The sequence below is a fragment of the Phyllobates terribilis genome, unplaced genomic scaffold (assembly GCF_046119375.1).
Source record: "Phyllobates terribilis strain yellow unplaced genomic scaffold, ASM4611937v1 Scaffold_5__5_contigs__length_657084704, whole genome shotgun sequence".
In the NCBI taxonomy this organism is placed as follows: Eukaryota; Metazoa; Chordata; class Amphibia; order Anura; family Dendrobatidae; genus Phyllobates; species Phyllobates terribilis.
In genome coordinates, this window is record NW_027362765.1 from 505266599 (window position 1) to 505294302 (window position 27704).

At 48.4% G+C, this 27704-nt stretch overlaps 1 protein-coding gene across 6 annotated transcripts in view; it reads left to right on the top strand.

Moving 5' to 3' along the window:
* The window catches only part of MYPN (myopalladin), a 283025-nt gene that overhangs the window by 241751 nt on the left and 13570 nt on the right, over positions 1–27704 (top strand). For all 6 annotated transcript variants that reach the window (XM_073685590.1, XM_073685593.1, XM_073685588.1 and 3 more), the window contains 3 exons: positions 1574–1712; positions 2628–2849; positions 11307–11456. In XM_073685590.1, coding sequence (XP_073541691.1) covers positions 1574–1712; positions 2628–2849; positions 11307–11456 — 511 coding nt within the window. The remainder of the gene's footprint in view (positions 1–1573; positions 1713–2627; positions 2850–11306; positions 11457–27704) is intronic.

Sequence of the window (27704 nt, forward strand, 5' to 3'; positions counted from 1 at the left end):
CTCAGAGACGATGCGGTGTAGTTCAGGGTCTTTACTGGTGATAAAGATAGACCCTCCCGGAGTACTGGCTAGCGATCGGGGCCTGGTCAGTCCTTGAGCAGATGGGATCTCCCCTGGCCAGGCGGAGTTGTAGGACTCCCAAACTGACTGTACTCTTCTGGCTACCTTGCTAGAGGCGGGTATAAGTAGCCCACGTCCCTGAGTGTACCGTGTGGTGCTCACCCGTATGGCCGGTGACTCGGGGCCTTCTAGTGGCGTCCGCTCCACGACGGCGGTGCTGGTCCCACGCGTGTGACCGTGCCTTCGGGTTTCTTGGCCAGAGGACCTGAAATCCCCTGCCGGGCGGTTTCTGCTGCTGGGTAAAGATTAGTCCCCACAGCCTCGGACTCCGGGTCCGGTGATAGCTTCTCAGTCAGGGCGAGCTCTGCAGCTGCCAGCCCCTGACTCCTTATAGCACTGCTCCCACAGAGCTCCTGATGTTCTTCTCCTATATCTGCTGCTCTTCTCTGTCTCTACTTCTTCTCTACACACTAACCCTGCCTCAGCCCTAGGTTTATATAGGGGAAGTTCTTCCCCTCCCAGGACTGGGCAGGAGGTGTGGCATGCAAAGGATCCCTGACCAAGAGACCTCCCACCTGCTCTCAGACATAACATTGCTGTTACTGTGGAAACCAGACCCCTGGGGTGCCACATAAGAAATACCAGTTGTAAGCTGTGTTATCTTTGTTCCTGAATAAATATATATTCACTGTTGAATGTCTGGACAGTGCAAACATATTTATTATGTGCATATGGACCTCCTAAAAGAAATTCCCTCACTTGGGCTTCCCCTTTATGAGCCATATTAGTGAGTCACTAAATATTGGTGGCTCATACTCTGGTGGACCCGTCTCATTCATACACTATTCAACATTGAAATTGCAACATCACAAAGGAAAAGTTGTGAAATTATGGAAATCACAGGATGGATAGACATGATAATGTTGTAGAAAAAAAATGGAAACAAAATTTTCAAAACATCTTCATTTATGCAGTATTGAGTATGAGTTCCACATGCAGAAATCCCCGCACTTAAATGTCTTGGCTGCTATCAGTGAGGTTATTAATAGTTGTCTGAGGTATGTTCTGCCGCACTGAATTCACTTGGGCAAATCATCAAGATCCGCTGCTGGCAGCTCCTTTTGTAATTGCCGACTAATGACATACCAGATGTGCTCCAAGGTTGCCAACTTTACTTTTTATGTTTTCTGGACAGCTTATCAAAAAATTACAGACAGACAATATTTTTTACGGGCTGATTAGAAAAAGATAATAAATCATTATGATAATAAGTGATCCACATTCTACAGCCCATAATTCTTTTATGAAGACATCTGCTGCATTCCCTGTAAACTGTAAAATATTGATAATTACAGTCAAAATAATCTGTATAAGTTTCTTCAGCTTCAAAAAAAATCACGGAAGCCTTGTCATATAATTGTCAGTATGTTATCTAATCTGATTCCATAACCCTGTGTATACCCTCCAGTTACACAAATGCCACATATTGTAATGTACATTATTTTTCTTCCAGGCCATTTGCTGGATCCCCAAAGAAAAATTCAGTGCGGTTTAGCACACAGGATGCAATACAAGAAAGCAAGAATCAAGTTGTACGGGAATTAGAAAGGAAGCTGTCATTGAGAGACGATGTACCTGTAGCAAAGCAGCAGGTGTGTAGGATATACAGTGGGTACAGAAAGTATTCAGACCCCTTGTTGCATCATTCCCAAGAAGACTCATGGCTGTACTAGCTCAAAAGGGTGATTCTACTCAATACTGAGCAAAGGGTCTGAATACTTATGACCATGTGATATTTCAGTTTTTCTTTTTTAATAAATTTGCAAAAATTTCTACATTTCTGTTTTTTTGCAGTCAAGATGGGGTGCAGAGTGTACTTTAATGAGAAAAAAAAATGAACTTTTTAGAATTTACCAAATGGCTGCAATGAAACAAAGAGTGAAACATTTAAAGGGGTCTGAATACTTTCCGTACCCACTGTAGATATATATAACGCAAATTTATTAACATGAAAAGACACACTAATTATCCAAGTTTTATCTATACACTACAAATGTACAAAGTGATTTACATTAGTGACATGACAGATGTCTAGGCGGTTGTCACGCAAGGTGTGGGAAAGACTTAAGTGCAACACGAAGGGAAGAGGGGGAGGAAGCCCAAACACTAGGGAAAGGGGGAATGGAGACCCCCTAGGCATATAACACTCTGCCTACCTTTCCGTTCCTATATAGGTTCCACACTTATTGCCGAGCAGGACCCTAAACCCTGTATGTCCCTAGAGCTTGGCCCTAAATAGGGAAAGTAGTGTAGTGTATACTTAAAACTTGGATAGATAGTGTGTCTTTCCATGTTAATATTTGTATTATGATCTCTCGGTTATGAATACCGAGGCTATAATTTTGCATCACTCTTCTTGAATCACCCTGTACAACATTAATATTTAGCTTTCACAAGGTACTGATGCCTGAAACACATGTAATGTCAATGACAGTTTTTATCTTTACTCTCACTATTGTGGATTAACATTATTATACTTATTATTATACTTATTGTTATACTTGCAGGAATACAAGATATCTAGTTTTGAGCAAAGGTTGATGAATGAGATAGAGTTTCGCTTGGAGCGTACCCCTGTTGATGAATCTGATGATGAAGTTCAACATGACGAGATCCCCACAGGACGGTGCATTGCTCCAATATTTGATCGCAGACTCAAACATTTCCGCATCGTAGAAGGAACATCAGTTACATTTACGTGTAAAGTTGTTGGAATACCTATACCTAAGGTTTGTCATTTATAAAAGATGTCTCTAAAAAAGCCACAGTCAGCCATTTAATCACTGGGATTAGAGAATGTTATAAATATGTAAGGAGATGAACATTCTGCCCACGTTTCCCCTTAAAGAAAGTGTAATTTTGTATTATGTAATGTGAACAGGGACATGTATTAATGGTGTTATTGTTGTGTATTGCCTGACAGTAGGGAAAGTGAGAGTTAATGGTTGGGACTAGCCCAGAGTGGGATGGGCTAAGGTGAAGGAACAGAGACCGTTTCCTGTCAGGATGTCAGATAAGGCAGAGAGTGTGTAAAAAGCAAACCTAAGGTCTCACCAGTCAGTAGAGCCGCGTGATTTGGGTGTTCCTAATGTGAGAGGAGACCATGACAGAGGATAGCAAGATCCTAGTGGGCAGAAGAGAGAAGTGACTGAAAGGCTGAGTAATCGATAGGAGACAGGTCCAGGGAAAAGACGCATAGCAGTACAGCCCAGAGTTTCTAACTCAGAGAGGTAACGGTCCAAGATGAGACAATGCCCTGGGAGGGCGTTCCAAGGCGTCAGTAGCAGAGAAGCTACGTACCAGCCATACTAGCAATATAGTTTCCTTGAGCGGAAATAAGACACAGAACCACGGGCTGAAAATAGGACTCTTGCTAACTGGACTGTAGTACTGAGCTAGGTTGCAGTGAAGTAAAGTGTAGAAAGAGAATAGAGACTGTGTGGAAAATGCTCCATATTGTGAAGGAAACGATCATAAAGTTGTGTACCCGCCATCTACTGTATATACTCCCCACCAAGTTATTGTGCTTTTTATGCTGAAAAAGCCCCACTCGGCTTATATTCGAGTATATACTTACATTCCGGCTGTAGATGGTGGGGTGGGGGGTTGTGGCAGCAGAGGAGCGGTACACAGGCAGTAGTCGGTTGCTGCAGCTACCATGTGTGCCCAATGCTAAAGAAAATGAATATTCACTCTTCTCCACACTCATGGAAGTGGAGAGGAGCGAATATTCATTTTCTTTAATAGCGCGCACAGTATCAGTTGCAGACGCCGGCTTCCTGCTGCGGCTCGGCGATCCTGTGTGCCCGCTATTAGAGAGTATGAATATTCACTCTTCTCTACTCCCGTGGGTGTGGAGAAGAGTGAATATTCATTGCCTTTAATAGCGGGCACACAGGATCGCTGAGCCGCAGCAGGAGCTGCTGCTGCTGCTGACACTGCGCACACCCATAGTCCCGACGTGGAGAGGAGTGAATATCCCTGCAGCTCAGCTCAGTGTCTGAGGGTGTATGGCAGTGATGTCATGCGCTGCTCAGATGCTGAGATCATCTGCTACTGGCAGAACAGGACACAGCACTGGAGCAGAGGGAAGGAAGGTGAGTAGTATTGTTTATTTTTTTCATGTGTGCAGTGATGGGGGGCCATGTATACCAGGATAGGGGGGCCATGGATACCAGGATTTGGATTAGGGGGCCATTTATACCAGGATAGGGGATGAGGGGGCCATGCATACCAGGATTGGGGATGAGGGGGCCATGCATACCAGGATTGGGGATGAGGGGGCTATACATACCAGGATTGGGGATGAGGGGGCCATGCATACCAGGATTGGGGATGAGGGGGCCATGCATACCAGGATTGGGGATGAGGGGGTCATGCATACCAGGATTGGGGATGAGGGGGCCATGCATACCAGGATTGGGGATGAGGGGGTCATGCATACCAGGATTGGGGATGAGGGGGCAATGCTTACCAGGATGGAGAAATTTACCAGTAGCTGCTGTATTTCCCACCCTAGGCTTATACTCGAGTCAATAAGCTTTCCCAGTTTTTTTGTGGTAAAATTAGGTGCCTCGGCTTATATTTGGGTCGACTTATAGTGTGGACCTGGCCTTAGTGTGACACCATAGATGTGTGGCAATCCCAGACTAGCCCCTAAATTCAGTTCAGAAGCCAAACCAAATCATAGTCAGACCCCAGAGTGTTAGTTGAGGACAGCTGCTAACTCTGCTTTGCTCTGTTGTCTAGTAAGGGGCTCAACACCTCTTAAGACAGATTTGTGAAATATGATAGATCCTGAATTAGAAAATATTTCACATATTGATTCAGACATGTGTCGTAATTAGTGTTGAGCCACCCCCTTAGTGTTCGGGTTCGGTTCGGTTCGTCGAACACCGGGATGTTCGAGGAACTGTTCGTCGAACTGTTCGTCGAACACCTTAGAACACCGTCGAACACCGTTAAAACCAATGGCAGGCAAACAAAAACACATAGAAACACATAGAAAACACCTTCAAAGGTGTCCAAAAGCTGACAAACTGCTCAGAAGACGCTTTCTTTAAAAAAGCCGGCCGGCAATTCAGCAGCGGCATACACCGGTACCCGACAATTTAGACAAGAAGGAATAGAGCCTCACACATAGATTAGATAGATAGAAACATGTCAGTCACATATATATATGAAGTACAGTGACAGTGTTGCTTACTGTACTTGTCATTTAGTGTAAAGGATTTATTAAAAAATATAATAGTGTTTTCATGCACTGTCTCTTTAAAAAAGCCGGCCGGCAATTCAGCATCTGTACCCGACAATTTATAACAGACAGAATAGAGCTTCACACATAGATTAGATAGATAGAAACATGTCAGTCACATATATATGAAGTACAGTGACAATGTTGCTTACTGTACTTGTCATTTAGTGTAAAGGATTTATTAAAAAAAATAATAGTGTTTTCATGCACCGTCTCTTTAAAAAAGCCGGCCGGCAATTCAGCATCTGTACCCGACAATTTATAACAGACAGAATAGAGCTTCACACATAGATTAGATAGATAGAAACATGTCAGTCACATATATATGAAGTACAGTGATAGTGTTGGTTACTGTACTTGTCATTTAGTATTAAAATAAAGGATTTATTATTAAAAAAAAGGTTCCCCTTAATTTTAGTCTCTAGCGGAGGTTAAGCAGACAGCTGGGGCAGATGTTTGAAGCCTGGGAAGGGGGTAATACCCACGGAGCTTCCCAGGCTACTAATATGAGCCCCCAGCTGAATACATAGCCTTTACTAGCTATTAAAATGGGGGACCCCCCCAAAAAAATGACGTGGGGTCCCCCCTAATTTAATAGCTAGCAAAGGCTAGGCAGACAGCTGGGGGCTGATATTAATAGCCCAGGAAGGGTGCCATGAATATTGGCCCCCTCCCAGGCTAGAAACACCAGCCGTCAGCCGCCCCAGAAATGGCGCATTCATAGGATGCGCCAATTCTGGCACTTAGCCTCGCTCTTCCACGCTGCCCTGTAGCGGTGGCAGGGGGTAATAGGGCTGGGGTTGATGTCAGCTTATAATGCCAGCTGACATCAAGCCCAGGTTAGTAATGGAGAGGCGTCTATAAGACACCCCCATTACTAACCCCATAGTCAAAGTTAAAAGAAAACACAAACACCCAGAATAAAGTCCTTTAATTGAAATAAAGACACAATCCTTTATTGTTCTAAATTAAACCATACTTACCATCACGCCCATTCCAGCTGAAGCCAACGATCTCCTGCAATAAAAGAAAAATAATAAAGCAACATCATCCTTACCTTTCCATGGTTCCCACGACAGCTTCAGCTCTGCTACATCGAGATGACAGGCTGGACCGCAGCAGAACGCTGCCATCCAGCCTGTCATCCCGCAGACACTGAGAAGCGCAGGCTTGCTTGCGCTCTGCAGTGTCTGGCTGTGACGGCATAAAGATGAGACGAGTTCATGTCCAATGAACTCGGCGCACCTCATGCACGTCACTGACAGCGTGGGAAAATTCTCACGCTGAAGCGCTGAGTGCAGGAGAATTCTCCCACGCTGTCAGTGACGTGCATAAGGTGAGCTCATGTCCAATGAACTCAGCTCACCTCCTGCACGTCACTGACAGCGTGGGAGAATTCTCCTGCACTCAGCGCTTCAGCGTGAGAATTCTCCCACGCTGAAGCGCTGAGTGCAGGAGAATTTTCCCACGCTGTCAGTGACGTGCATAAGGTGAGCTCATGTCCAATGAACTCAGCTCACCTCCTGCACGTCACTGACAGCGTGGGAGAATTCTCCTGCACTCAGCGCTTCAGTGTGAGAATTCTCCCACGCTGAAGCGCTGAGTGCAGGAGAATTTTCCCACGCTGTCAGTGACGTGCATGAGGTGAGCCGAGTTCATTGGACATTAACTCGGCTCATCTGGATGCCCTCACAGAGAGACACTGTGGAGCGCAAGCAAGCCTGCGCTTCTCAGTGTCTGCGGGATGACAGGCTGGATGGCAGCGTTCTGCTGCGGTCCAGCCTGTCATCTCGATGTAGCAGAGCTGAAGCTGTCATGGGAACCATGGAAAGGTAAGGATGATGTTGCTTTATTATTTTTCTTTTATTTCAGGAGATCGTTGGCTTCAGCTGGAATGGGCGTGACGGTAATTTTGTTTTAATTTAGAACAATAAAAAATTGTGTGTTTATTTCAATTAAAGGACTTTTTTCTGGGTGTTGTGTTTTTTTTAAATACTTTACTAGAAATTCATGGTGGTCATGTCTAATATTGGCGTGACCCCATGAATTTTGGGCTTAGGGCCAGCTGATAATGCCAAGCTGGCCCTAACCCCTTTATTACCCAGTGAGCCACCGCATCAGGGCCCTGGATGAGTTGGGTACAGCGCCAGAAGATGGCGCTTCTATGAACGCGCCATTTTCCGGGGTGGCTGCGGACTGCAATTTGCAGCGGGGGTGGCCCAGAAAGCTTGGGCCTCCCTGCGCTGCGGATTCCAGCCCCCAGCTGCATAGTTGTACCTGGCTGGACACAAAAACAGGGCGAAGCCCCACGTCAATTTTCTTTAAATTATTTCATGAAATAATTAAGAAAAAAAGGGCTTCCCTATATTGTTGTGTCCGGCCAGGTACAAATAGGCAGCTGGTGGTTGGGGGCAGCCCGTTCCTGCCTGCTGCACCTGACTGGACACAAATATAGTGCGAAGCCCCACGTCAATTTTTTTTTAATTATTTCATGAATTTCCTGAAATAATTTAAAAAAATTGAAGTGGGGCTTCGCACTATATTTGTGTCCAGCCAGGTACAGCAGGCAGGAACGGGCTGCCCCCAACCACCGGCTGCCTATTTGTACCTGGCCGGACACAACAATATAGGGAAGGCCTTTTTTTCTTAATTATTTCATGAATTTCATGAAATAATTAAAAAAAATTGAAGTGGGGCTTCGCACTATATTTGTGCCCAGCCAGGTACAGCAGGCAGGAACGGGCTGCCCCCAACCACCAGCTGACTATTTGTACCTGGCCGGACACAACAATATAGGGAAGGCCTTTTTTTCTTAATTATTTCATGAATTTCATGAAATAATTAAAAAAAAAATACGTGGGGCTTCGCCCTATTTTTGTGTCCAGCCAGGTAGAACTAGGCAGCTGGGGGCTGGAATCTGCAGCGCAGGGAGGCCCAAGCTTTCTGGGCCCCCCCCCCCGCTGCAAATTGCAGTCCGCAGCCACCCCGGAAAATGGCGCGTTCATAGAAGCGCCATCTTCTGGCGCTGTACCCAACTCATCCAGGGCCCTGGTGCGGTGGCTCACTGGGTAATAAAGGGGTTAGGGCCAGCTTGGTATTATCAGCTGGCCCCAAGCCCAAAATTCATGGGTTCACGCCAGTATTAGACATGACCGCCATGAATTTCTAGTAAAGTATTTAAAAAAACACAACACCCAGAATAAAGTCCTTTAATTGAAATAAACACACAATTCTTTATTGTTCTAAATTAAACTATACTTACCATCACGCCCATTCCAGCTGAAGCCAACGATCTCCTGCAATAAAAGAAAAATAATAAACCAACCTCATCCTTACCTTTCCATGGTTCCCACGACAGCTTCAGCTCTGCTACATCGAGATGACAGGCTGGACCGCAGCAGAACACTGCCATCCAGCCTGTCATGCCGCAGACACTGAGAAGCGCAGGCATGCTTGCGCTCCTCAGTGTCTCGCTGTGACGGCATCCAGATGAGCCGAGGTCATGTCCAATGAACTCGGCTCACCTCATGCACGTCACTGACAGCGTGGGAAAATTCTCACGCTGAAGTGCTGAGTGCAGGAGAATTCTCCCACGCTGTCAGTGACGTGCATGAGATGAGCTCATGTCCAATGAACTCAGCTCACCTCATGCACCTCACTGACAGCGTGGGAAAATTCTCCTGCACTCAGCGCTTCAGCGTGAGAATTCTCCCACGCTGTAAGTGACGTGCATGAGGTGAGCCGAGTTCATTGGACATGACCTCGGCTCATCTTTATGCCGTCACAGAGAGACAATGTGGAGCGCAAGCAAGCCTGCTCTTCTCAGTGTCTGCGGGATGACAGGCTGGATGGCAGCGTTCTGCTGCGGTCCAGCCTGTCATCTCGATGTAGCAGAGCTGAAGCTGTCGTGGGAACCATGGAAAGGTAAGGATGAGGTTGCTTTATTATTTTATTTTTATTACAGGAGATCGTTGGCTTCAGCTGGAATGGGCGTGACGGTAAGTATGGTTTAATTTAGAACAATAAAGAATTGTGTCTTTATTTCAATTAAAGGACTTTATTCTGGGTGTTTGTGTTTTTTTTAACTTTGACTATGGGGTTAGTAATGGGGGTGTCTTATAGACGCCTGTCCATTACTAACCTGGGCTTGATGTCAGCTGGCATTATAAGCTGACATCAACCCCAGCCCTATTACCCCCTGCCACCGCACCAGGGCAGCGTGGAAGAGCGAGGCTAAGTGCCAGAATTGGCGCATCCTATGAATGCGCCATTTCTGGGGCGGCTGACGGCTGGTGTTTCTAGCCTGGGAGGGGGCCAATATTCATGGCACCCTTCCTGGGCTATTAATATCAGCCCCCAGCTGTCTGCCTAGCCTTTGCTAGCTATTAAATTAGGGGGGACCCCACGTCATTTTTTTGGGGGGGTCCCCCATTTTAATAGCTAGTAAAGGCTATGTATTCAGCTGGGGGCTGATATTAGTAGCCTGGGAAGCTCCGTGGGTATTACCCCCTTCCCAGGCTTCAAACATCTGCCCCAGCTGTCTGCTTAACCTCCGCTAGAGACTAAAATTAAGGGGAACCCCACGCCAATTTTTTTAATAATAAATCCTTTATTTTAATACTAAATGACAAGTACAGTAACCAACACTATCACTGTACTTCATATATATGTGACTGACATGTTTCTATCTATCTAATCTATGTGTGAAGCTCTATTCTGTCTGTTATAAATTGTCGGGTACAGATGCTGAATTGCCGGCCGGCTTTCTTAAAGAGATGGTGCATGAAAACACTATTATTTTTTTTAATAAATCCTTTACACTAAATGACAAGTACAGTAAGCAACACTGTCACTGTACTTCATATATATGTGACTGACATGTTTCTATCTATCTAATCTATGTGTGATTCTCTATTCCTTCTATTCTAAATTGTTGGTTACAGATGCTGAATTGCCGGCCGGCTTTTTTAAAGAGACGGTGCATGAAAACACTATTATTTTTTTTGATAAATCCTTTACACTAAATGACAAGTACAGTAATCAACACTGTCACTGTACTTCATATATATGTGACTGACATGTTTCTATCTATCTAATCTATGTGTGATTCTCTATTCCTTCTATTCTAAATTGTCGGGTACCGCTGCTGAATTGCCGGCCGGCTTTTTTAAAGAGACGGTGCATGAAAATACTATTATTTTTTTTGATAAATCCTTTACGCTAAATGACAAGTACAGTAAGCAGCACTTTCACTGTACTTCGTATATATGTGGCTGACATGTTTATATCTATCTAATCTATGTGTGAAGCTCTATTCTTTCGGTTCTAAATTGTCGGGTACCGGTGTATGCCGCTGCTGAATTGCCGGCTTTTCATGTTTCACTGTTGGCACTGTTCCCATCGATTTGGGCAATCACTGTAATGCCACAACCACCATGGCTGTGGCATTACAGTGAGTGGCAGACAATCCCTGCATGATTGGTGCTCTAAATAGCGCCAGACATGCAGGACACGCTTTTGGTGCACGAACAGTTATCGAACATAACCTCGAACAGCCGAATTTTTTGCAAATCGTTCGGGTTCGTCGAACAACTCGAACACCGCCCAAAACAGCTCGAATTTGAGATTGGCGAACAGTTCTAGTCGAACACCGCTCATCTCTAGTCGTAATTCCATGATTGCACGCACCTTATATATTGATATTACAAGAGATATGATGTATTGTTATTTTAATTTAGTTAACAATATACACAGATAGTAGAGCACACCTGAGCTGCCAGTAAAGGTCCCTATGGTCATCACTAATTATTATGAACTTTTACAGAGATAAAACTCAAATCCTTTTAATTTGTCACATACAGTTAGAAAATTCTATTTTTCTACATTGTACTAACTTCAACTTTCAATTTGATTTCGGCTGACAATATTTTAGGTTTATTGGTTTAAAGACGGAAAGCAGATTTTAAAGAAGAATGAGCATTGTAGGATGAAGAGAGAAGCAGATGGGACATGCTTATTACACATCGAATCTGCCAACAACGATGATGATGGAAACTATACCATCATGGCTGCAAATCCCCAGGTACCAATTCACATGGCACTATGTGTAGCTCCAGACCTGCAATATTTCACTGTTTTAATGAGAGCAAACTAATACAAACATCAAAGAAGTGATGCCAACGATATATGTAGGGTAGAGGGGTTCAGGTTTGACCAGCACAATGGCCTAATGTTGCTTTCTTCACTCCCTTTCTATGTTAGCTAGCGATGCGCAGTCAGGGGTGGACAGGTTTTGGCATGTGTATTAGGATGCAACCTTTATCAGTAGGATTACTGGGTGGTATTATGTCAGGCTGGCAATGTACATAAAACATTTAATAGGAGAATGATTATGTATGCACTGAGCAAGTGTGGCTGAGGTTGGCTAGTAAGATGTGCAGAGTTCAGGAATGAAAGCCCTTTCTGGCTCTTAATGCTACTATTCTTTCCTACTTAGAGCTCATTCACATGTCCAATTTTCACATATAAGTGCTATCCATGTTTTTCACAGATAGCACTCGTACCTGTGCTAATTTATGGGGCCATTCACATGTCTGTGATTTTTCAAGGAACAGGAAGTCCCCAAAAAATTATGGAGACATGTCCGATTGTTATCCGAGGGTTGGATCAAAATCGGCACTGAAGGTTAATGGGTTCATGAAAAAAATTAGACCTTGGATGACATTTGAGTGTTTTCCGATTTTCACAAACTGTCAGAATGGAGGTGGAGAAACTTTTCTTTTTATTTCTCCACGAACCAGAAAAATGGATGACACTCAGACCACTCTCTGATCAAACTCTGATCATTTTTCTTGTACGTGGAAAAATCAGACTGGTATTTATGGTGTAAATTATTGGTGACAATTGATGACCATAATGACAAATGCCATTTAAAACAGTACAATATCAAAATGTCAAAGGGCTTGACTGGTTTCAGGTAAGAAATGGTAACCACAAGTGTTGCAATCATAACTGCAGCACAAATTGGCAGCTGACCCAAAGATTTGTGTTGCAAGACTTTCATATTATAAAGCACACTGCAGTGTAAATACTTCATTTTTGTTTTTTTAAATAGGCATGCCATGCAAAAAAAAAAGTTGCTGATCCCTGCTCTACCTTATGAACACTCTTGAGTAGGGATGAGCAGACCCGTAGAAGTTTGGGTTCTGGTACCCGACCCGTACTTTAGTTCAAAGTTTGGTTCGGGTACCAGAACTTGACCCAAACCCCACTGAAAACAATGGAGACCCGGACTTTGGAGCTGGAACATTCTCTCTCTCCTTCCTGATTTCCCCAGAACTGCAAACATTAAAATGGCCTTCCGGAAGAAGTCAGTGTTCGGAGTTTAGAACGGGACACTAAGTGTCCGGTACAAGCCCCGAACTTTTAAGTTCGCGTTCGCTCATCTCTACTCTTGAGTGTTACATTTCAATCATGGCCACTAGATGGTGATGTTGTTATATGGTCTACTATGGGGATAAAATACTCCATTCTCCATTCGGTAACAAGTAATGCCATTCTTTAGCCAGTAATTCACAAAATATAAAATAAGTAACTACAGTAAATATAGAGGCATTTTGTAAGTGAACTAAGTAAAAAATGACAATTTTGTTTAGTTTCCTTTGGCAAAATATGCAAGTGAAGAAACTTTTATTTCTGTCATTACTGTTTAGAACTTCACAGTAGGAATATTCTGCAGTCAGATCCCTCTGACAACACTTATTTTCCAATAATAGATTTGGACAAATTATTATTGAACATAGTCAGTCTCTCCTTCTCCCAATGATATACATGGCCGGTCTGCCAGGCTGCACCCACATTTGGGATCATGTTAATGTGTATGTGTAAGGGGTGTGGACTGGACTGTCACGTTCCTACCCTTGAAAACACTTGTAATGTGTATTATGTCCTGTGTCTTTGTATATATTTTGTCCTGTGAATTGTGTTGTAATGTAAAGGTAATGCATAATGTTGGTAGTGTACAGCATAGGGTAGCATAGAATAAGACATAGTTTAGGGATTAGGACAAAAGATAGGTAGGATAAGTTAGTGACTGTAGTTAGATAGTGATGTGAGGGTAAGAGAGAGTTAATGTTCGGGACTAGCCCATAGTGGGAGGGGATGGGTGTTAGGGAAATAGACCATTTCCTGTAGATAGTCAGATAGGGACTTCAAGTAGTAGTAGAAAGCATTCTGTGAGTAGTGCTGCCGCATTGGGTGAACTACCGGGAAAGGAGACTAAGGGACAAGGGAGTAGCGTGACCTGGAACTGACCAAAGACAAGACAGTTGCCTTCCACCTTAAAGGGATCCTTGGATAAGACGACGTGTTACAAGCAACCCTGAGCTTGCTAAATACTGAAGGTAACGGGTCTAAAGAGGACTGAGTTTGTGGGACTAGGTATCATATATACTCTAGATATAATATATACTAGATATATGAAAATAACATTTATTGCCCCAACATCGAAAAGGAAAAAGAAAATAGATATTGACTTGCCGTTTTTCAGGCAAAATGCAATAAAAAGTTATTGACGAGCCCATCAGCATGCCCGTGACGTGATTGTGGCGCGCCAATGAGTTGCCATGACATCCGGGGACCTGCTGAAGACCTCTGCACTTGTCGTGACTATTCTCCTGTGAAAGCTAGCCTTTAGCTGGCGTTCATAGGTGATCGTGATTTTCTCTATACATAGCAGTGCTAATGCACTGTTAGATATAGCACAAGCGATTAGACAATCGCAGCTTAAAGTCCTTTAAGGGCACTTTTAAATACAGTAAAAAGTGAAAAAAAAGTTTTTCAAAATGTAAAAAAATAGAAACACAAGTTCAAATCACACCCCCTTTTGCCCCATTAAAAATAAAAAAAAAAAAAAAAAAAAAACACATTTGGTATTGTTGCACTCATAAAAGTCAGATCTATAAAGATATAAAGTAATTTAAAGGGGTTGTCTGGTCAAAAGTGACTGCAGACTTATGAATTCCCCCAGCGCAGGCATTGTGCGCTGCAGGGATTCGCCGGTATGAGACCCGGTAACGGAGCGTATGTATGTGTTATGCATACCCTGGCAAGTGGGCGCGGCCTCACTTTCCATACACTTGTATTGAGCAAGGCCGCACCTTCTAGTCGGACGAGGCCACTAGACGGGGCGTGGCCTCACTCCATACAAGTGTATCAGGCGGCCCTTACTATTCTTAAAGGGCCAGCAGTCTTCCCTCGCTATTGTTAGAGAGCCATCTGCCGGCTATGCTTTGTTGTTCCCATTAATAACAAGTGGGTCTCCTATACTGTTATTTCATATGCAGTCACTGCAAGGGCTGCCAGTAATTTGGACGCAACCCAATACCCCTTTGAAGAGACATTTCCCTCTTGCAATGGACCCTCTTGCTATATGCATTGCAGTCTGCCACATACACTGCCTGCCTGCCTAATTCCTGCTATCACCACTGATTATATGCAGCTGGATTAGTCCTCAAAAGGTCTGTTAGTTCAAATGGATATTATAGATATGTTGTGGAATACCTATACTAACTCTAAACAAGCAAATCTCTCCCTGATGCAGCAGCAGCTCTCCATACTCTGCCTGATTCCGGGGTAGACTGTGACGAGCATGGCGACGCCTGCTCTTATATACACCTGATGATGCTGTGCTGCCAGCCAATCACTGTAATGCCACAACGAACATTACGGCATTACCGTGTGTGGCAGGCAATCCCTGCATGTTCATTGGCTCTCTAAAGAGCCCAAACATACAGGGAGGGAGACCCGAGTTCCCACCCGAGCAACCCGGAAATACTCGCTGAGCGCCGAACTCGTCGAGCACAGTGATGCTCGGGCGAGTACTGAGCAGTGGTGAGCACGATCGCTCATCACTAATCCAAATGCAACAGCAGAGGCACAGGCGGAACAACAATCTATTTATTTTATTTAACAGGTTAAGTGAAGATGGTTATTGAAGGTAGCTTATGCAGAAAAAATATTCACAGTATCAGGTAATAAAGCAAACAGTAATTTACACAGCAGATAGAAATATTGATCACTATACCCTTACTATACTTGGCGGAGGGCAGTCTCTGGAAGCCTCGGCAGTTCTCTGGTGCCATCATAAACCACTGCTCTGTCTTCCTGAAAAATTTTATCAACTCTTGCTGCATAACTCTGACATCAGCTGGTCCCCGTCTCACTTGTGGCCCTCCCTCAGCTGTGCCTGGTACAGTGTGCCCCTGTCGGAAGTGACGGACCGTCTCACGTGTCTTCTCCGCTCGCCGGCCCGAGTACAGATCCCTGTTTCAGTATCTTCGGAACTTCTGCGACCCCCAGCCGCTGACGTAAGTCTCTAGGAACTGTGTCGCCGGGGGCTGCTCGTGAACTGTTGACGGGCTTCGTTCGGGTAAGGAACCTTGACCGGCGTCGTTCGGATCTTTGGGGCTTGACCGTCGACGACTGGGCTGGGAACCTTGACCGACGTTGTTCTAGTCTTTGGGGTTTGATCATCGATGTCTGGGCTGAGGACCTTGACTGGCGTTGTTCAGGTCTTCAGGGCTTGACCATCGATGTCTGGGCTCCACTGATGCACGTAACTGTCGACTGTGATGATGGCTCCGGGACCTGCCGTATCCCTCACTGTCTCTTCTCTTAGCGCCAAGAACGCTTCCCTTCTGGTGCGCCGGCTTTTTATATCCTGGGCAGGCCACCTGACCTGGAGCACTGGCTAATCCCTTCCTCTCGCCAACGTTTCTCTTCTGCATTAGTTCTGCAGGGGTTTAGTTCCCTTACATTCCTCTCGCTTTTCATCTCACCAGTCCCCAGGTGAGGAGAGTCTCTAGGCGAGCGCTGTTTCCATAGAAGTAACCCGACTTCTGCCAAGAGCTACATACATTCTTGGGCCTTCGGTTGAATTTGCGCCCAGACAAACTCGTCCTACGCGTACCGCTTAGGAGGAATGCCCGCATTGGCTCATTCTGTCTTGCGCAGCCCCTTTGATAGAGGCCCTTCCAGAAGATCTCTGCTTCTAGCTACCCCACTGGGTGTCGACCCCGGTAGCACCATCGGCACATCAATCCATTCTTCTTCATGATCAGCCACCGGCCCCGCATTGGTTTTTGGTGGAACTTCGAGTGGAGCCACCTTCTCACTCTCCTCCACTTCAGAAAGGCATGGTCGAAGCATATTCCTGTGCAGCACCCGTTTTGGAGCATCCTCTTCATCTTCGGGTCAAACCTCATAAACCGGGTTATTTGGGTGGACCCTCTTCACAATTTGATAGGGCACCGCCTCCCACCGATGGTCCAGCTTGTTCCTTGGCCGCTTAGCCCGTATCAATACCCACTCTCCTGCCTGAGGGGGCTCTTCCTGCATTGGGGTTTTGTCTGGATATTCTATCTCCTTGAGTTTTTGTTCTGCCAGGCGCCTCATCATTTGGTGTTGATGGTGATGGCCTAGAACCCAGGTGTTCAGGCTTCTTCCCAGATGTGCATCCTCTGGTTCTAGTTCTTACCCAGTAATTTATCGACCACCTCATCCAAACAGTAATGTGTAGGGCTTGTAACCAGTGGTCACATGAACCCAATTATTGTACATCTGGACCATCTCTGAGATGAACTCAGGCCACCTCATCTTATGATTCTCTTCCAGGGTCCGCAGCATTTTCAACAGAGTTCTGTTGAAGAGTTCGTAAGCTCCATTTCCCTGCTGGTGGTAAGGCGTGGTTCAGAACTTGTCTATGCCGTAGAGGTGGTGCACTTCTTCCATTATCTTTCCTTGGAAGCAGGACTCTTGATCTGAATGAATTCTCTTCGGACATACATACATGCGAATGAAATCCCGGCAAATTGCTTTGGCCTCCATTTCTGCCGTCTGATCCCGGGTTGGGGTGACCACAGCGAACTTAGTGAAGTAGTGGCTAAACAGTGCTCATAACCATTGTAAAATGTTCCGATCATCAGGTAATCCACGATCAATATTACCAACAGGGCGGACGTCCTTATGAGTTGAACAGGGGCCTTCTGTTCAGGAGGCTTGGCTAATTCACACTGACGGCACCTTTGACAGGCTTCTTCTACTGTCTGATGCAGCTGAGGCCAGTACACCAGCCGTTGCAGCCAATAGAAAGTCTTCTCAGTACCAAAGTGGGCATTCATGAGCTTCTCTGGACAGACTGATCACCATTTCTTCCGAGATCACCACTTGCCAGGTGACGTCCAGTTCTCGAGGCAGTTGAATTCTAATATACCGCAAGCCATTCTTCATTAAGAGCCTTTCCCACTGACCCAAAATCTGCAAGGTGCTGGCTGACAAGGATGCTCTTAACTCTTAATCAGGCTTTTGCCCCAAGGTGACCCACTTTCTTTGCTCCACAAGTTCAGGGATGGACTGCTGCAGATGAATCCACTCATCCCTCGGACTTCTCAGGACTCAAGCATTTTACAATGTCTTTCTTCTTCTTAGGCAGCCACCACGGCGGCTGCAAAATGTGTGAAATCTGGGATCTCGTTGCCTTCTAGATCTTCATCTGTGTCTCCCTTCGGACCCGTTGGAGTGACTTGGGACAGTGCGTCTGCATGGGTGTTCTAAGCTTTTGAGCGGTACGCCATTTTGTACCAATACTTAGAAATCCTCGCGACCCACCTTTGTTCCAGCAATTTCGAGATGGGCGAGGGGATTGTTATCAGTCCGCACCTGGACCTCCGACCCCGACAAGTGTTGGTAAAACTTCTCAGTCATAGCCCAAACTAGCGCGAACAGCTGTAACTTGAACGAACTGTAGTTATTGCGGTTTGTCTCAGTTTCTATTCGTGACCGACTAGCATATGCAATCACCTGTTCCTTTCCTTCTTGAACTTGCGCTAGTACTGCCCCTAGGCCATACAGACTTCCCTCCATGTATAATACGAAGGGCTGAGAGAAGTCAGCGTAGGCCAGTATGGCCCATCTTTAGGGCACAAACAGCTTCTTTCTGTCGGGGCCCCCACTGAATGGCCCGTTGTTTGTGTCTTCCTGTCGTTCCCCTTAGGAGTTCGTAGAGCGAGGCTGCTACTTTCGCAAAATCTTTAATGAACCCTCTATAATAACCTGCTAGACCTAAAAACATGCTTAGCTCCCTTAGGTTAGTTGGAAAGGACCACTTCTGAACGGCCACCCCTTTTTCGGTGGTAGGGTAGACCTTAGCATTGGAGAATGTGTGCCCCAAGTACTCAATCTCCCTCTGAAACAAGTGACATTTCTGGGGTTTAATCTTCAGCCCATGCTTTTGGAGCCTCTCCAACACTTGCTCCAGCTGACTGAGATGTTCTTCGAAGGTGGAAGAGAATACCACAATGTCGTCCAGATAAATTAAGGTCTCTTCGAAATTCAGGTCCTCAAGGCATCTCTCCATTTGTCATTGAAACGTTTCAGGTGCATTAGTCAGGCCGAAGGGCAACCAGTGAATTTGAATAAGCCCATGGAGAGAATGATGGCAGTCTTTTATTGGTCCTTATCGGCCATGAGGACCTGCCAGTACCCACTGGCTAAATCGAGGGAGAAGTATTTAGCTTTTCCTAAAATTGACAGGGACTCTTCGATCGGCGGCAGGGGGTAGCAATCCCACAGAGTAGAGGCATTCAAACGCCAGTAGTCTACACAGAACCTCAAGGTCCCATCCTTCTTCTGAACCAGTACAATGGGTGTGGCCCAGGGGCTGTGGCTTTCTCGGATTACTCAGTTTCGCAACATATGGGCCAAGAGTTCTTTCACTTCTTGATACATCTATGGAGGAATCTCACAGTATCTCTCTCTGATGGGAGTGGTGGTCCCCGTAGGGATCTCATTCTGGATAGCTTTAGTGCACCTGAAGTCATCCTCATGACAAACACCCCGTGATAACGCTGCAGTAGGTTCTCGATTTGTCCCACTTGGTCAGGTGAGAACTCTGTAAGGTCAGCCTCAATCTGCTCCAGGAGGCAGCGGCCGGCCAGTGCTTCCCCTCCTTTCACTCTTGTAGTGAGAGACACTGACAGAGTACATGGGTCTCCCTCTTGGGTGACAGTTCAATGAAGTCATGCTTGGTGAGGTCCTCCGGCATTACGTTCACCTGGGTGATTTCTTTTCGAGAGTTTAACTGTAAGTCTATTGAGCTCGAATTGATACAACGTACAGGCACACTCCCATGCCGCGTCATAGAGAGGGTATGCGAGACCAAGAGCCCAGGGATTGTTTTGTCTCCTTCTAAGCGCTTAATCTGCACCTCTACCCCCTCTATTGGTACACTGGCCCGCACTGGCAGAGTGAGTATGGTTTGCCCGATAGTCAGGGTTACGACAGCTTCAGGAGGTATGACTACTTTGACAAGGAGCTGGGAGGTGTCTGATAATTTCTGGACTTGAGCTGTTGGAACACTCTTCGGCCAGCGTGATGCCTGGTCACACGATTCCAGTCGCCCCTCTGATTTCTGTCAATCAGGAATTCCCCTACCTACTATAGGACATTCATCCCAAGCATCACAATAAGTCTATCGGACCTTTTACCAATACGATACCTTCTCTCCCTAACCTCTCTCCTGCCCATACGGACAGTCATCCACACCACCCCAGCCACTGGGATGGGTAATTGGTTGGCAGCTATTAGTCTAATATTCAGCCCTTTTCTTAGACCAGCCGGCAGTGGAAAAATGGATTCGGAAGTACATGGTGGTCACTTGGGACCCCGTGTCCATTAAGTAGCGGATGCGCTCCCTGTCAAATTCAGCCCAAGTCATAGGCCTCTCAGAGACAATATCTTCGGAGTCTTTCTCCCCTTCTTCTGGACCACGGGAACCCACGGTGAGCTCCGCCACCGTGGGGCTCATTAACTTAAAGGGCGCCCCCTTCTTTCATGACCCTGGTGTAGCGTCGGCGTCCCTGTCTCCTGCTAGGCAGGGACGCTGTTCCCCTCACCTCTTTGCTCCGTGCCCGGCGTCTTCCTCCCGCTCTGCTAGCAGCGCGCGCTCCTTCCCGGCCACGGTGCTTAGGGCGCGCGCGCGCGCTCCCCCTCTCTTAAAGGGGCCGCGCGCGCCGTCCTAAGGAGTCCCCGGCCAATGGCCGGAGGACTTCACCATATATAAGGTACCTCCTCCAAAATGGAGGTGCCCGAGCAATGTTGTAGCACAGTTCATCACTCTGCTTCAGCCCTCAGGTCCCGTTTCCAGTTACCTGCCAGTTACCTGCCAGTTTCCTGCCAGTTTCCTGTCTGATACCTGCCTGTCTCGTGTCAACCTGCTACTATTCCTGCGGTCCGACAGTCTGCCTACCAGCCCTGCCAGTCTGTCTATGGATCCGTCTGCCCGCTCACCTGGGAGCGCACATCTGCTACCTGCCTACTAGCCTACCTGGAGGCTCCGCCGTCACGTGCTGTGACCACCAGCCTGTCCAGAGACTCTTGCCCGCTCACCTAGGAGCGCTCACCTTCTACCTGTCTGCTAGCCTACCTGGAGGCTCCGCCGTCACGTGCTGTGACCACCTGCCTGTCCAGAGACTCTTGCCCGCTCACCTGGGAGCGTCCACCTGCTACCAGCCTGCTTGCCTACCTGGAGGCTCTGCCGTCACTTGCCGTGACCACCCGCCTGTCAAGAGACTGTCCCGGTCACTTGCCGTGACCACCTGCCCGTTTACCCAGAGACTGCCCCGGTCACTTGCCGTGACCACCTGCCCGTTTACCCAGAGACTGTCCCGGTCACTTGCCGTGACCACCTGCCCATTTACCCAGAGACTGTCCCGGTCACTTGCCGTGACCACCTGCCCGTTTACCCAGAGACTGTCCCGGTCACTTGCCGTGACCACCTGCCCGTTTACCCAGAGACTGTCCCGGTCACTTGCCGTGACCACCTGCCCGTTTTCCCAGAGACTGTCCCTGTCACTTGCTGTGACTACCTGCCCGTCTTCCCTAGGCGCCACCCGCTTCCTTACAAGGGCCGCCCCCTTGTATAGTTGCTCAGAGGTTCCGCCTCCCAGACCCGTTACAGTTTGCTCGGGCCATGGAACCCGGTGGCACCCAAGCTCCCTCGCTCTCGGACCTATGTCATGAACTGTCCCGTCAGAGGTCCCAACAGGAGTCCATCTTGGGTCACCTGCGGAATGTCAACTCTCGCCTGGACACTCTGACTGCTCCACCAGCAACCACTGCTAGCGTCATGACCTGCAACCCGGCAGCGCCGCTGCCCACCAATACCGTGGTATCCTGCCCCGGACCCCGGCTTTCTGCACCTCCTCGCTTCGGAGGCGACCCCGCTCAAGCTCGGGGCTTCATAAACCAGTGCACCCTGCACTTTGAACTCCTGTCCCACCAGTTTATCTCCGACCGGGCCAAAGTTGCCTTCATCATGTCTCATCTCACGGGGGAGGCACTGGCTTGGCTAAATCCTCTATGGGAGAGAGGAGACCTCCTGGTGTCCGACCTGCCAGCCTTTCTCACGGCTTTCCGGAAAGTCTTCGACGAACCCGGACGGAAGACCTCATCCGCATCGTCTCTGCTATGCCTCCGTCAAGGAGATCTCACCGTGGGCCAATATGCCATACGGTTCCGTACCCTTGCTTCGGAGCTGGCCTGGGATAACGACGCTCTGGTGTCTGTCTTCTGGGAGGGTCTGTCCGGCCGTATTAAAGATGAACTCGCCGGTCGGGACATTCCTACCACTCTCGACGACTTGATAACACTTGCCACCCGAATTGACATCCGGTTCCAGGAGCGCGCCAAAGAGGTCACCCGTGAGAGGTGGTTTCCACATCTAGCCCCTACTTTTCAGAAACCCGTCACTCCCTCCTTTACTCCCCAGGCACACTCACCTGAGCCTATGCAGGTCGACCAGACCAAGATGGTCAAAACCCGTCAAGACTCACGCCATGCCGAGGGGAGCTGCTTCTACTGTGGCAGTAAGGAGCACCGGATCCGTTCCTGCCCTGAGAGATCGGGAAACGCCTGTGTCTAGGGTCGCTCAGAGAGGTCGCCCTAGACAAAAGTAAACCCTCTCCATCCCTGATGCTGTCAGTCTCTATCACCTGTGGAGAGAACCGCTATTTCGAACTGGCTCAACTTGACTCAGGAGCTGCTGTTAATCTCATCTCTCAATCCCTGGTAGAGAGGTACTGCATTCCTACCAAACCTCTCGCCGTACCTTTATCTGTCGCCGCCGTGGATGGGGGTCTCTTACCACATCCTATCCAACTCATCACAGAATCCATAACTCTGCAGGTGGGAATGCTGCATTCTGAGAGCATCTCCTTTCATGTTCTACCTGGACTCTCTCACGCACTCTTGCTGGGTCTACCTTGGCTCCAGAAACATGCACCCGTACTTGACTGGCAGACCGGAGAGGTCCTTCGCTGGGGACAGGACTGCCATAAGACTTGTCTAGTTCCCGTTCATCCTGCTCGTCCTTCTCCTACCCCAGTCAATCTACCCGGTCTACCGGCTCCCTATTGGCCTTATGCGGATGTCTTCAATAAAAAAGAAGCAGAGACATTACCCCCTCATAGACCATATGACTGTCCAATCGACCTGATACCCGGCTCTACTCCTCCCCGTGGGTGTATCTACCCTTTGTCCGCAGCAGAGACCCGGTCCATGTCTGAATATATTGAGGAGAATCTGGCCCGGGATTTATCCGTAAATCTACCTCCCCGGCGGGAGCAGGCTTCTTCTTCGTCAAAAAGAAGGACGGCTCACTCCGTCCATGTATAGATTACAGAGGCCTTAACCAGATTACAGTGAAGAATAAATACCCCCTCCCGCTCATTCCTGAATTATTTGACCGCCTGAGGGGGGCTAGAATCTTCACCAAACTGGACCTCCGTGGGGCGTATAACCTGGTCCGTATCCGTCAGGGGGATGAATGGAAGACGGCATTCAACACCCAGTACGGCCACTATGAATATCTGGTAATGCCCTTTGGTCTCTGTAACGCTCCCGCCGTCTTTCAAGAGTTGGTCAATGACATCTTCCGGGACCTTCTCTACTCCTGCGTAGTGGTGTACCTGGACGACATCTTGGTCTTCTCTCCGGATCTCCAGACTCACCGGAGGGATGTCCGTCAGGTCCTGCTCAGGCTCAGGCAGAACCACCTCTATGCTAAATATGAGAAGTGCCTCTTTGAGCAGACCTCGCTTCCGTTTTTGGGCTACATAATTTCTCAGACCGGCCTACGGATGGATCCTGAGAAGCTGTCTGCCATCGAGAAGTGGCCTCGACCAGAGGGGTTGAAGGCTATTCAGCGGTTCCTGGGCTTCGCCAACTATTACCGCCTCTTTATACCGCACTTCTCTTCCCAGACTGCCCCAATTTCCGCGCTCACCCGTAAGGGCACTAATCCCAGAGAATGGCCGCCCGCAGCAGAGGAAGCCTTTCTTTCCTTAAAACAGGCTTTCTCTTCCGCCCCGGTGCTGCATCGCCCGGACGGCAACAAGCAGTTCTTCCTGGAGGTTGACGCCTCCTCCTCTGGAGCCGGAGCGGTACTTACCCAAAAATCGTCTTCCGGGAGAATGGTAACTTGCGGCTTCTTCTCCAAACTCTTCTCCTCTTCTGAGCGCAACTATTCTATTGGAGACCGAGAGTTATTGGCCATTAAGCTGGCTTTGGAGGAGTGGCGTTACCTGCTCGAGGGGGCTCTTCACCCGGTAATAATTTACACTGACCACAAGAACTTGGCTTACCTCCAGAGTGCCCAGAGACTTAACCCGCGCCAAGCCCGGTGGTCCTTGTTTTTTGCTCGCTTTGATTTTGTTCTTCATTTTCGCCCGGCTGACAAAAACATCAAAGCGGACGCCTTGTCCCGATCCTTTCTGGTGTCTGATCTCGAGGAGGAACCTAAACATATCATCGATCCCGCCAGAGTAATGCAGTTGGCTCCCGTGAGTCTAAATCGTCTCCCTCCCGGTAAGACGTTCGTCACTGTACCTGATCGGGAGAAGATCCTACACTGGGGTCACTCGTCTAAACTTGCTGGCCACGCCGGTCAGAAAAAGACCCTCCAGCTTATTACCCGGCACTACTGGTGGCCTACCCTGCACAAGGACGTAATAGACTTTGTTTCTGCCTGTGTGTCCTGCGCCCGCAACAAGGTTCCGAGACACCTGCCAGCCGGTCGCCTCCTTCCGCTTCCTGTACCTGCTGCCCCCTGGCAGCATATAACTATGGACTTCATAACAGACCTCCCTGTCTCTGCCGGTTGTACAGTCATTTGGGTAGTCGCTGACCGCTTTTCCAAAATGGCCCATTTCATTCCCCTGCCAGGCCTCCCGTCTGCACTCGAGTTGGCTAAAGACTTTATCTGCCACATCTTCCGTCTTCATGGCCTGCCTCTCCACATCGTGTCGGATCGTGGGGTTCAGTTCACCTCACGCTTCTGGAGAGCCACATGTAAACTGCTAGACGTCACCTTGGACTTCTCCTCCGCTTACCATCCACAGTCCAATGGTCAAGTGGAGCGGATCAATCAGATCCTGACCAGTTACCTCCGGCACTTCGTTAATGCCCACCATTCAGACTGGGTGGATCTCCTGCCATGGGCCGAATTCTCTTACAACAATCACGAGAGCGAATCTTCCTCCAAATCCCCGTTTTTTGTAGTCTTCGGTCAGCATCCTCGGATCCCATTTCCCGTCTCCACCTCGGTGGATAATCCAGCTGCGGAATCTCTCGTTAGCGAATTTTCCTCCATTTGGGAGAGTACCCGATCCGCACTCCTTCAGTCGTCCGAGCGGATGAAAAAACACGCTGACAAAAAACGCCTGGATCCTCCACAATTCCGTCCTGGAGATAAAGTCTGGCTCTCGTCCAAGTATGTCCGGCTCAAGATTCCCTCCTACAAGTTAGGGCCTCGGTTCATCGGCCCACTGGAGGTTATCAAACAGATCAACCCGGTGGCCTATAAATTGAAACTCCCGGCCAACTTGCGGATCCCTAACTCCTTCCATGTATCTCTCCTCAAACCCGTGGTACTTAACTCTTTTTCCAGGTCTACAGGTACGCCTCCTGCTCCGGTTTCTGCTGAAGACGAGTTTGAGGTAGAGAACATTCTGGCCACCAAAAGGGTAAGAGGAAAGACCTTTTTTTCTGGTAGATTGGAAGGGGTTTGGTCCTGAGGAGAGAACGTGGGAGCCCCGGGAGAACATCCATGCCCCGCTCATCCTTGCTAAATTTCTGTCTGGCCTAAAAAAGGGGGGGCCTAAAGGGGGGGGTACTGTAGCGTCGGCGTCCCTGCCTCCTGCCCCTCACCTCTCCGCTCCGTGCCTGGCGTCTTCCTCCCGCTCTGCTAGCAGCGCGCGCTCCTTCCCGGCCACGGTGCTTAGGGCGCGCGCGCGCGCGCTCCCCCTCTCTTAAAGGGGCCGCGCGCGCCGTCCTAAGGAGTCCCCGGCCAATAGCCGGAGGACTTCACCATATATAAGGCACCTCCTCCAAAATGGAGGTGCCCGAGCAATGTTGTAGCACAGTTCATCACTCTGCTTCAGCCCTCAGGTCCCGTTTCCAGTTACCTGCCAGTTACCTGCCAGTTTCCTGCCAGATTCCTGTCTGATACCTGCCTGTCTCGTGTCAACCTGCTACTATTCCTGCGGTCCAACAGTCTGCCTACCAGCCCTGCCAGTCTGTCTTTGGATCCGTCTGCCCGCTCACCTGGGAGCGCACATCTGCTACCTGCCTGCTAGCCTACCTGGAGGCTCCGCCGTCATGTGCTGTGACCACCAGCCTGTCCAGAGACTCTTGCCCGCACACCTGGGAGCGCTCACCTTCTACCTGTCTGCTAGCCTACCTGGAGGCTCCGCCGTCATGTGCTGTGACCACCTGCCTGTCCTGAGACTCTTGCCCGCTCACCTGGGAGCGCTCACCTTCTACCTGTCTGCTAGCCTACCTGGAGGCTCCGCCGTCACGTGCTGTGACCACCTGCCTGTCCAGAGACTCTTGCCCGCTCACCTGGGAGCGTCCACCTGCTACCAGCCTGCTTGCCTACCTGGAGGCTCTGCCGTCACTTGCCGTGACCACCCGCCTGTCAAGAGACTGTCCCGGTCACTTGCCGTGACCACCTGCCCGTTTACCCAGAGACTGCCCCGGTCACTTGCCGTGACCACCTGCCCGTTTACCCAGAGACTGTCCCGGTCACTTGCCGTGACCACCTGTCCGTTTACCCAGAGACTGTCCCGGTCACTTGCCGTGACCACCTGCCCGTTTTCCCAGAGACTGTCCCTGTCACTTGCTGTGACTACCTGCCCGTCTTCCCTGGGCGCCACCCGCTTCCTTACAAGGGCCGCCCCCTTGTATAGTTGCTCAGAGGTTCCGCCTCCCAGACCCGTTACACCTGGCTTGGGCACTCTCGAGATATTTGCGCTCGGCCAGTGCAGATCCAACACTCCAATCCACGCTCTTCCGTCCTGCAATGAGCCCCGGGAAAAATAATACTCTCCTTGATCCCTTCCCCTATATTGAGTCGGGGGGTCGTCCCTTAGCAGGCTATTAGGGGCTCCTTTGATACTGTGTAATTCTCCTCGGATATCCCTGATTTACTGCCGTCATTCTCGGGCCCAGTCAGGTTCATTGCTAGCATCTTCTGAGGTTGTGGCCACTGGTGACTCCGAACCATGCCCATTAGAGCAGGCGCTTCTTTTTTTCGGACTCGTGCCTCAGCCCCAGCCTCCAGGAAGATGGAAACCTTCACAAACATTTAGGTCTTCAGGGCTTGACCGTTGATGTCTGGGCAGAGGACCTTGACCGGCATTGTTCGGATCTCCGGGGCTTGACCGTCAACGTCTGAGCTCCACTGATGCATTTAACTGTCGACCGTGATGATGGCTCTGGGAACTGCAACGGCCCTCACTTTCTCTTCTCTTGGCACCAAGAACGCTTCCCTTCTGGCTCGCTGGCTTTTTATATCCTGGGCTGGTCTCTCTGACGTCACCTGACCCAGAGCACTGGCTAACTCTGTCCGCTCTGCAACTTCACTCTTCTGTATTAGTTCTGCAGGTTTTTTTTCCCTTGCATATATACTGCACTACCAGAGTATCACAGTATATAGCTAAAATCACAGTCTCTAATGAAGCCAAACCAGTGACTACTGCCTGACTGCCTTGGGGGCACCTCACTTTCCCTCACAGGAGACCAATGGATGCCTGGAATAGTTCACCTCCACCTGTGTGTCAGATTGACAGCAGCAATCGGAGGTTAACTATGCAGGTGCTAGGCAAATGCTAGTTGTGTAGCACAGCCGGCATCTGCTGGATATGGTGATGGCTTAGCTTCTGAGCTTAATCCATACACAGGCAACTGACGTTGGTTTTATTAATTCATCCAATGT